Consider the following 12033-nt stretch of genomic DNA (forward strand, 5'->3'; position numbering starts at 1 on the left):
AAAAAAGTAGCTTTGGAGGATTCATAAAATAAGACATAGACACCCAGAAAATTCACCTTATGGAACACCCACTTTGCAAAATGGTCCCACACAAGGAAGATAAATGTATTTGTTAAAAGAAAATTAACTGAAAAGCCATTCTTATCTTACCTGTATCAAGCCTGAAGTTATTAGCATAATGCATGGCAAACACAAAATAATGGGTTTACAATATGTGATTTTGTAAGAACTAAAACTCTGGAAAAAGTCATCCCTTGTTGCGAGGGATTTGTTACTCCCACTGGTGGCAATAAGTGGACTAGAGACTGTAGATCAAACATGAACCACAAAGAAAACACCGACAAGCCACGCTCTAGAAATTTATTACCAAATTACACTCTATGCACAGACACAGCTCAGCTCGTGAAACTAGCAATGTGGCCACACAAAATGTAAGGAAAAGCACATCTAATAAGTACAATTTGGAAACATCTTTTTAAGTTAGGTTCAAAACACTGGGACACAGACACTGCAACAAAAATCTTAACAGAACACCAATGGTCACAGCACAGAGCGATCTTACTGGACGCTGTGTCTGCACAGCCTTAACCGAGGGCATCAGTCGCTGCCGTGTGAATGGACGTGTCGCATGCCCACCTCTGTGTCGTCACGAAGCACTCAGGCCCTTGTACAGCAAGGGCTAGGTCCTTGCCACACGAGTGTGCACTGGTGGGGAAGCCGCCGTGACAGAGGCGGGAAGACTAATGTAGATATTCACAGAGGCTTCAACTGGAGGGTGTGACTTTGCCAGAGGAAGAACCACCAGCATCTTCAATTAAACTTTCAGTGTTAAAAAAAAAAAAGTGAGTGAGAGAGGAGAGAGAAGGAAAGCGATTCAAAAAACAAATCTGCCTAGATGATGACCTGAATTTCAACATGGTTCAGTTCATTCCCACGTGAAACTAAGCTTGCTGAACTGAGGTAGACTCCGGAAATGACATGTGCAAAGACTCAGGTTTTCCAAAGGGTAATATTTAGTCATTTCAGAGCTTGCAGAACAAAAGTGTGTCTTATAATTTTGACCATAAAATCAGAGTCCTTTCATAGGAGGAAAACCTCCATATTAATTCCCTATTTGTTGTGCCAAATTTCCAGAAACATACACACTGCTGGCGACAAAGCAGAATCTAGGTTATTTATATATATATAATAAAATCAATCAAAAAATGAGAAAGGGAAAATAAAAAACTAAATCTGATGACATTACCTTCATATTTTTCCTGTTTTTATTAACAAGTCAACTGGAAATTTAGAAATATCCCTCAAGTTAAAGAGTTATTCAGAGCAAAAAAAAAAAAACTAATAAAAATGCAAAAAATTATTGTCAATTTGTGAATGTTTAAAAACATAAGTGTTACTTAGGGGCTTTATTTTTTAAATATTCATATCGTTTCCACAAGAGAAAACAACATTAAAAGCAAATGTCCTAAAAAATTAAATAAATAAGTATAAAAAGCCTAATTTAAAAGTATAAACAAGTAAACACAGTAATTATAATGTGGTTTTAGCTTTTTCTGAAAAAAAAGTTAGCAGCAATGAGACTAAAACATTTGGGGTTTAAATATCTGAATTCCTCCAATATGCCTTCCAACTGTAATTCCTACCCTTTTCTATTGTGACAGATTTTTAAATTCACATAAATATTATGTACATCACAAAGTAAGTAGTATATATAGTATATAAACAAATCTATACAATCAAAACAGTTATGGAACAGAAGATACAAAACGAATGTTAAAAGAATGATTACCATTGCTTCCTTATGGGGTTAAAGCGGCCCTTTCTTGGAAAAGGCCAGCAATTACCCTTAGCATTCTATGCCTATCACACAGGAAATACCCTAAGGTGACTTACTGTTTGCAAGAGAAACTAAGTGTGGGAATCTATAAAGCCAAGACTCAATGATCAAAACAACCCAGAAGGAGCCAAAGCCCACAGGACAAGCAAATGCCTGCTTTGTCCTTCACTGGACCTCTAAGTCCTTGGGGTCAGGAGAGTAAAAACAGAACAGTGTCAGCTGATCTATGATTCTCATCATGGATTCAGCAGCGTATACAGAAACCTCCCAGGAAGGAATTCAAACTCAAGCTGTTCAAAACCTACAGCATCAATAATGTCATGTTTCAAAGAGTCAGCCTACATGTAGCGAAGTGGAAGAGTGACAATTATATTGAAAATCTGGGCGGTGTATTTTTCCTGGTGTAGCAGCTATATGTTTGTTTACAGTAGATTCACCAGACACTTGCTCATTTTTTTGAATAATTAGTGATTTCAGCCTACTTTTTGACAGTCAAATATCACATCATAAAAAGTGCAATCTCCAGAGCCCAAACAAAGCCCCCACAGGCAGCTAGAACATAGCATGCTACTTCTTCCAAGCTGTCCTGGCATTTTTGGAGGCAGAGGTCCAAGCCCAACACGTATCTGGTCATTCTGGACTGCTGACGATGCTGCTGACTAGAAGACAAAATTTGGGACGCCAACATCTACTTTCTACTTGGATTTATAGAAGGTTTCAGCCATTTGTGTGGCACATTTCATGAATATTAATTTCCTTCTAAAAACAAAGGAATTATCCAAGCAAAATGTTTGCAATAAACATGTAACAGGTTTACAGGTTCTCCACGATTCCATGTGTACATGTTCACAATAAACATGTAGCTTGGGAAATGGCAAAAATGGTTCTTGTAAACAGCCAGGTCTATAACAGTTGTATTGTTCAAGCAAATGGATTCCAGTTCTAATTTTAAAGCAAATTTGAAGAGAGAAAAACTTTCATATATAATCTTTCCAAAGCACACACAGGTTACTGTGCCTTTCATTTTCATTAGCTAGAGCCAGGATCCTTTAAGGGGTTAAGACATACCGAGCATTCACCATCCTCTACAGAAAAACCAGGGAAGTGAAAAAGCACACACGACTGACGGAACACAGTGAAGACAAGCTCCCAGGAACTAACCAACTGACAGTTTTTTAAAAAACCACAATTATTATGTTATTATGCATGAAGAAGTCAGGAAAAATTGAAACAGAAGCCAAGACAAATAACATAAAATCTAGAAATATGGTCTAACTAATCAACTAGCATATACAAAATTTTTGGCAATCAAAACACAGGTTTTAACCATGACCCCTTGGACTTCATGAAAAAAATTAGCTACTGGCTGGCAATAGTCTGCAAGATTATGTTAGTGGGATTATTTATTTTTAAAAGTTCATGAATAAAAGGAATTAAGATGAACTAATTCAATTAAAATCATGATATCTCATGATTTTAATTCTTCTAATCTATGCCTCAGAGGAAAGGGGGAGGGCGATTTAAAGCATCAGATGAATACTGCAGGTCAGAGTCAGACTTATCTAAAAATTACATAGTTCTTAGTAGGGCAAAGCTCCTAAGCAAGCTGCTAAGTTATCTTCAACTGTGAAAAAAGCTGTATTATTTTTAGTTAAACTATTAGCTACTGTCTAAAATTGAAAATTCAGGATACCATCCAATACAATTTTTTTAAAGCTTGACTATCAAAGCATAGGTTGCCCAGTCAAAATAACAATTTTTAAAAACTAACATTCGGCTACTCATAACTAGATACACAGCCTCTCTTTTTCTGGCCTCCTTCTTGTCTAATTCCTGCTGAAGTGAATGAGCAAGGCAGATTTCTAACCTAACCTTAGTGTGCATACAAGCACTCAACCTAGACAAGGAACGGTTTCTAAATGTTCAACTGAACATCATTCATTACGCACGATGCTGTTTTGTTAATAAACAAGCTGTCCAGAAACCATAAAGAGTTTGCTTTGTTTTGCATTAGCCACAAGAGAGTGGACTTGTTTAGAATACCAAAGCATTTATTTAGAATACGAAAGGCAAATTCAGCAAAAAACAATGTTAGAGCAAGGGTTGATCTGTTGAACTTATTGAAAGAAGAGTGAAAACAAACTCAGAAGTCTAGAACGAAGAGGAAGGTCTTATGCAAACATGATACTTTTCCCGCCCTTCCAATATGAAGTACTGCCAGCAAAAATACTCCAGACCAGAGGAGCCACCTGGCAAGATGATTCAAAAACCACAAAGCATGAAGCTATACACCCCCACAAAGCTCAATAAGTGATTAAATAGCTAGTGGAGGAAATGGTGAGGGAAGGGAAGGTAAACATTCAAACGGTATAACAGCCTCTAACAGTAGTGGTTGAATGCTGAAGGTTTAACTAGCAGATTCATTATTTATTCCAAAACTATCACTCTTCACAACAGTTCTGACACAAACCCTGTTCTGACGCTAAAAGTCAACAGAAACAGGTCCTTCATGTTCAGAGCAAAGAAGAGGAAAAAAAATGCAAAGTCAGAAACACAGTTCCTTCTAGATGTTCTGTAAACAAGTTTCTACAACAGCACATGGGTCACTTTCTTCAGCCCTCCGTGCTCTGGTGCGGGTGTGCAATCGTAACGCATGGATATGTGAATGTCAGGCTCTCTGTGTAGGCTTTTCTTATTTCTCAACTACATGTATACTCTTTGTGGTTTTAAATTGTTTTCCTTTCAGAGAAAAATCTCTCCAATGAAAAGTTCCAAACCTGTTTTTTTTTTTTTTAAATTGCTGGAATTTCTTCACATTTTATAGACAAAAATACCAGAAATGAAAGAGCTGACAGAAATTCAAGCAGATCCAAATTCTACCATCCACTTTTCATATTTCTCTAAGTCTGCTGCAGAGACAGACTTTGCGATTTTCTTAAGAGCCAATTCAAAGTCTCCTCTGGTCACGGGCATCTGAAGCTCCTCTTTAGAGAGTGCACGGATCTCTTCTGGACTGAGACCGTTGATTCGCCGTCTCATGGCCATTAAGGATGCATCCCTAAAAACATACCAGGATCAGTGAGAATTTACTGTTGTGAATGTTTCATCTATTATGATAAAGTTAAGGGAACACATTCAAAAGATCATTTTTACATGTTTTTATGATGCCACTCAGAATTTTCCACTTCAGAGACATTCTGAGGGTTCAGGAAAGGTGAAGACAGGGTGCTAAGGATTTAACCATAAAAGGGACTGTTGGTGAATCCTAAAAGTCTAGGTTGGGCTCAGATGGTGCTGAATTTTCTTTTCCCTCACTTGCTCTTCACAGACAGCCCAGAAATCTAGGAAACTGAAGGGGAATTATGAAATACGGAATTGCGGACTTGGAAATAAATATAAGGATAATGTTAGGATAACTTAAATCTTATGCCAGTTTGTCTACAATCTAAGCAGAGGAAGAAAAGTCAAGAACCTTTCTCCCTGGAGCATGAATACATGTACAAACAGTAGATATGGAATTCCCCACAGGGAATATTGGTGGGCAAGTGAAGAAGTAAAATCTGGCTTCTCCAGATCCTATTTTCAACTCTATTCTTGATCACTTGTAAATAATTATGCAGGTTAAGTAGACAATGACTGCTCACAAGATAGCTAACGGGCAGCCAAGCCAATCAAAATTTCACATTTTTATACATTTTACTATAGCAATAGTAGAAGCTGTTACGAGCTTACAGAGTGCCACTAAACTTAGATGCACACAGAAAGGTAATCGTAGAAAAAATGAGTAACATAGATATCATGGTTTTTACTGATGTCAATTTAAGTGTTGTCAGGAAAGTTAAGTACTAAAAAAAAATCCTCTTGAGTGATGTGAACTGTCTAAAAGTTATGTTACTAAACTGAAAGGGATATTTACATATATATATATATATATAATTGATCACTTTTCTTCATCTGTGTGTAGTAAAATAATGCCAACCCAAACTAAATGATATTATTTTATGTTGATGTAGTGAGGCTCCAATTTAGGGCTAAATTAATCTCAGGTTGTTGAAGTTATTATTACCAAGTTAGGCAAAACAATTTCTTAAAAATCAAAGGTACAAGGTGAACATATTGTTATATAACTATTCATCTAACAATGACCAGTGAAGTGTCACAGAAAACAACTAATACAAAAAGGTCACAGACCATTAAAAAAAAAAATACCTGCAAACGTTAGTTATATCAGCACCAGAGTACCCCTCAATCTTCTCTGCTATATCTTCCAGTTGAATATATGGATCCAGCTCAACTTCACGAAGATTAATTTTCAGAAGCTCAGTTCTTCCTTTTGCTATTAAAAGATTTTTTTGCTACTGTTAGATATTTTACTTTACAAACCATTTTGTTAAGAAATCATCTATTAACATTCAGGAAAAGAAACAGAGTCTAATGCAAAGAAGAGTAAATAACTCTGAGTCTACAGATAATACTGATTTACCCCATGACCTGGAATCATGTAACTTCCTGTGGGCCTTAGCTGCAATGACTAATAACTGAAACAAAACTTGGAGTTTTCCTACAAGATTGTGAAGACACTTGCCATGAGAACAAAGGGTTTGAGACCCTTTATGAAAAATAAAAACATTAGTATTCTAGCACCAGAAATGCTTTTGTAAAAACAAAAATGTACTTAGCCTAGTTTTATGAAACTAGAGCGCATGGAGTATAACTCCTGAGTTACTTTGCTCATCTTCTAGTACGACACAGGAAAAGCTTTCTAGAACTCTAATCAGTATTTTTTTTTTAATCTAGTTTTCTTTTCCTAGAAATTAGCAATTGGCACAAAACGCTGATTAATATATTTTTTTAATAGAGAGCCAGCTCCCAGACATTCGTTGTTCCAATGAGACTGAAAATGTGTATGAAGTAAGCCAGAACCATCCTGCTGTTTTACCACCAGTTTTTGTGGCAAATCTGCTTAATACAGCACACTAAGATGATGGAAAATTAGTTCAGATGTGGCTCTCTATTATTTTCTAATAGGCAAAATGAAATTTAATTCTCTCAATTTTTATTTTGAAAATTTAAAAATTTCAAGTAAAAACAGACTCAGTGAACACCATCTACCTTTTCTTTAGATCCCCCAGCTGTCACCCAGTTATCACCCCCTTGCCTTCTCCTCTACTCCCCTACCTTATCAACTGTGAGGAGCTACAGGCATCACAACACTGTACCTTAAATTACTCAGCAGTGTCTCCTAGGAACAAAGGTATCCATACAATCATCTCACTAAGCAGGAAATTTAACACCGGTATGTGAGGATTATCTAATACACAATCCAGACTGAAATGTCCACATTTGGCCCAGGCTTTCATTCCTTTCTTAAAGACCTAAATTACAGATGGCATTAAGTTATTGTCTCTTTAATTTTCTTCAGTCTAAAACAGTTCCCCAGTGTTGTTCTGTTTGTGCCGTCTTTCACGACACTGACAGTTCTCCCCCAGATGATCTTACAGAGTTAAGGCATTCCAATAAAACACTCCATCAGGTACGTTTGAACCTGACAGGCAGATAGATATGAAAATGTTAATGGAAAGAACCAAGAATAACCAAGACACTCTGGAAGAAAAAAGGCAAGGTGGGAGGAACTGCTCTACTACAGAGCTGCTGCTGCTGCTGCTAAGTCACGTCAGTCGTGTCCGACTCTGTGTGACCCCATAGACAGCAGCCCACAGGCTCCCCCGTCCCTGGGATTCTCCAGGCAAGAACACTGGAGTGGGTTGCCATTTCCTTCTCCAATGCATGAAAGTGAAAAGTGAAAGTGAAGTCGCTCAGTCGTGTCTGACCTCTAGTGACCCCATGGACTGCAACCCACCAGGCTCCTCTGTCCATGGGATTTTCCATGCACGAGTACTGGAGTGGGGTGCCATTGCCTTCTCCCCTACTACAGAGCAATAAGATTCAAATCTCTGTAACACTCTTGCAGAGGCAGACGAACAGATCCAGGATAGAGAATGGGAAGCCCAGAAGCAGAGCAGGGCATACAGTGTGGACACCTGATTCAGGCAGTGGGAGGAAAAGGCATCTTTTCAATAAATGACACCAGAAGTGACTATTCACAGAAGGAAAAAAATGAAATTGGGTCATACCTCACCATACATAAAAATCAGTGCCAGATGTATTACTGATCTAAATATAAGATGCAAATTCATAAGCATTTCAGAAGATAAAGCAGGAATCTACCCTAATGACTTTGGAGTAAGTATTCATAAGCCATAAAATAAATCGATTACAAACAAAAAGACTAATAAACTGACCATATTAAAACCAGGAACTCCTGTTCATCAAAAGACATGGCTTATAAACCCAGTGAAAACACACAATCTACAGAGTTTGAGAAATACAACAGATGAAACAAAAAACTTATATCTAAAATAGTTAAAGAATTCCTACAAATCAGTAAGAAAAAGTCAGACCACCTAACAGAAAAATGGGCAAAAAACTTGAACACATATATCACAAAATTCAAATGGCCAATCAGTAAAGGAAAAGATGTTCAAATTCCTTAATAGTAAAGGAAAGACAAAGTAAACCACAATAAGCACTGGTACACATTTAGAAGTCTGACAAGACTAAGCGGCGGAGAAATGTACACTATGGGAACTCTCACATGCTGCTGGGAGGAGTGTACACTAGAGCAACCACTTTGTTTTTTTAATTTAATTTTATTTTTTAACTTTACAATATTGTATTGGTTTTGCCATATATCAAAATGAATCCGCCACAGGTATATATGTGTTCCCCATCCTGAACCCTCCTCCCTCCCCATACCATCCCTCTGGGTCGTCCCAGTGCACCAGCCCCAAGCATCCAGTATCGTGCATCGAACCTGGACTGGCGACTCATTTAATATATGATGTTATACATGTTTCAATGCCATTCTCCCAAATCATCCCACCCTCTCCCTCTCCCACAGAGTCCAAAAGACTGTTCTATAATCCAGAAAGAAAAACACCAATACAGTATACTAACACATATATATGGAATTTAGAAAAATGGTAACAATAACCATGTATACGAGACAGCAAAAGAGACACTGATGTAGAGCGACCACTTTGGAAGACAGACTGGATTTATCTACTGATGTTTCAGCTATGTTACACGACCCAGCAATTCGCTCCTAGGACGGAATGCTCCATCATGGCCTAAGGAAACTTAGGCACTGGCATCACTACAGCACATAGAAGAATGCTCAGAGCAGCCTAAACCTGGAAATAAGCATTAACAGCCATCAAATAACATGATGGGTAATTGTGGTATGACCACATAATGGATATTATGGGCTGAACTGTGTCCCCGCTAAATTCTTAAGTTGAAACTCTAGGCTCCAATGCAGTTGGTAGCATTCCACACACAGCAGGTGGATGTTAGTGAATGAACATCACTTTGCTCTTTTAGTCCCAGTACTAGAACATCACCGTGTTTGTAAATCAGAATGTTTTACTGTGGCCTGTCCTAAGAACTTAAAACACTGAGTTTAACCTAACGTGTTCTTCCACAGAAATAAAACTCCCAACAGCCAACTTCAAGGAACTCTGGGGCCTAAGCCTGCTCCTACGTGAAGGCCTTGTAGGACTGAAGCTCAGTAGGCAGCACACTCCTCTCCCCCAGTGACCATGACGTGGGGAAAGTAACTTTTGACACTGATTCTATCCATGATTTGTTAGAAGAGTCTAAGTAGGATTTATCACCTCTATAAAACTGAATTAATGATACTTAATGACATTGTGAAAGGATTTAATGAGGGGTTAATGTGGCAACAACACCATAAAGAACTGTTAACGCTACATGACCAAGTTAGTACACATTTGAAATTTAAATAAACACTGTCAGATGGATCACACACTTGTAGTAACAATTCTTCCTGAGTACCCGAGGCCGTCCAGCACGGCGGGTAACCAGCATGTGCTCCGGGGCCGGGCACACATCCAGCTCTGCTGCCCTGGGAGGACACCTAACCCTCGGGGCTTCAGGCTCTCACGAGGAAAGGTGAGAAGAGAATCGACCTCACGAGCCCCGCGCCATGAGCTAACACCTGAAAGGCGCAGCCCATAGGCAGCACGCAGTAAGTGGTCATTGTCCCACCACCCCCAGTCAATCAACAAACAGGACTAGAGGGAGACAGAGAAAGCCAGAGCCCTTCTATAAAGGACCAACTGCGAGATGGACAACATAGAGGAAACGGCCAAGGGAGTGGAGCCCACACAGGGAGACAGGCCAGGGCAAAGAAGACCTCAAAGAACTGGTGTGTTTTCATTGACTCAGAAAAACCAATAAAATTTAAATAGAAAGGAAGAGAGAAAACACCCTGGGAAATGAGAACACTGTAAACCGTGACATGAGAGTAGAAAGAAGCATGCGTGAAAAAAATGTAAGTAGAAAAGTACAACAGAATACTAAGAAATGCAAACAGACACAAAAAAGAAAGATAAGGTATTGAAAAGAGAGCTTAAAAGAAGCACTCTAACCCTGATGTGATAGGAAATAAGAATCATTTGAAGTCTAAGAGACTCTGTGATGCCCTGGTGGTTTAGGGAGGTGAGTCTAAAAGCAAAGCATAACTAAATGAAGGTGCTGGAGAAAGGCGGTCGTCAGGCTGACAGGAGGTTGCTGCCGTCATTCAGATGCATCAAGTACTCAGTGAGCGGCCAAGCTCCACCCGAGCCTGTTACCTGACTTCCTCCTCCTGTTGACCACGGCAGACGGTAGTCACCAAGATGGTGTGACAGCCTCTCATCTACATGCACTTCTACAACGTGGTGTCCATCCCCACCCACTGGTGGTCTCATTCCCCTCCACCTGAAAATGGGTGGACTTGTAAATGCTTCTACCCAGGGTACCAAGAGATGACACTACCTGACCTCTACGGCCAGCTCAAAAAAAACCTCACTGTCTACCTTTCCCAGTGGAACAATCACACCTGAGGCCCTGAGCTACCATGTATGAAACGTGATCAGCTGAGGCCGCCATGCCTGAACAAGCCCAGGCCACGTGGAATAACCCCAAGTAACACACAGAGGTGCTCCACCTGAGGCCCCAGGCCTCTGCCCCAGGTGGAGACACTCCAGACAAGTCAGGCTTCGGCGTGGAGTCACCTCCTCTGCTGACCTTCCAGCTGTGACCCCAGACATGAGGGGACACACACAGCATCCCTGCGGTGCCCTATCCAAATTCCTGATCCACAGACTCTGTGAGTAAAACAAGACTGTTTGCAATGGCAAGAGTAACCCATCCACTGCCTTTCCTTGCCATCAAGTTCTAATTGCCTCTCAATCTAAAATAAATCTGCATATTTCTTTATGTAAATTACGTATCTTACAATATGCCTTTTTGGGTGGCTTTTCTTGTTTTATCTATTTTCATTCCTGTACTTCTTGCTTTTTCCAACTAAAAACGTCTTTTCATGGCATAGATTTTGTTCATAAAATGTCCTTCAATTTTTTTAACTTTCTAAATCTACTTTTCTTTCCATTCCTTTTACTCTAGATTTCTAAACCGTTCTTTCAGGCCTATTGTCTTCCCACATTTCTTTATAGTTCTGTCTCTTCCATACCCTTTACCCATCAGATTCTTCAACACCCTTCTATCCCACCAGATTATCCCACAATAGCTGTCTACTCATTTTCAAGCAGCCATGCCTCTGTTTCCAACCCTCTCTATGGAAATTCAGTGAAAAATGCAACTTCCTCCATGAAGTCTCCCCTCAGCACCTCGGTCAGAATTTACTATTCTTCATTTCCACCCAAAAGACTATGGGCAACCCCAGTATCACGTGTTCCCTGGTTTCACTGCAGTTAAACTGGGTAGGTGCATGGCTCCCTTCCAACCATACAGGAACTCTCTAAGGACAAGGGTCACACATTATATTGACACAATACCTAATAATAAATGTCCTTCAAATAGCAAAGAGCTAAATAAACACCTGTGAAATTAATTAACACAGATGAAAGAAGTTAGAAATAGTGGAGTTCTGATTATGATTATTTGTTTGGGAGCCCTTTAGGAGAAAGCAATTTCTCCAGTTCTATGGTCACGAGGTACACACATTCAGACTAGTAATAAGCAAAGAGAAGCACCTAAAAGTCATTACCCACGATGGACATAACCTTTTCATACAGGAAAATAAGTTTAGAAAAAAAAATCTCAACAGT

The 12033-nt window shown here is 39.2% G+C and overlaps 1 protein-coding gene across 7 annotated transcripts in view; it reads right to left on the bottom strand.

The window, feature by feature from the left end:
- Positions 1 to 346: 346 nt before the first annotated feature.
- Positions 347 to 12033, bottom strand: part of KATNAL1 (katanin catalytic subunit A1 like 1) — a 58084-nt gene continuing 46397 nt past the window's right edge. For all 7 annotated transcript variants that reach the window (XM_006078584.4, XM_025262898.3, XM_025262899.3 and 4 more), the window contains exons 10-11: positions 6047 to 6173; positions 347 to 4895 (exon numbers count right to left, since the gene is read on the bottom strand). In XM_006078584.4, the coding sequence (XP_006078646.2) occupies positions 4697 to 4895; positions 6047 to 6173 (326 nt within the window). In that variant the 3' untranslated portion in view covers positions 347 to 4696. The remainder of the gene's footprint in view (positions 4896 to 6046; positions 6174 to 12033) is intronic.

Source organism: Bubalus bubalis, chromosome 13 (assembly GCF_019923935.1).
Source record: "Bubalus bubalis isolate 160015118507 breed Murrah chromosome 13, NDDB_SH_1, whole genome shotgun sequence".
Lineage (NCBI taxonomy): Eukaryota > Metazoa > Chordata > Mammalia > Artiodactyla > Bovidae > Bubalus > Bubalus bubalis.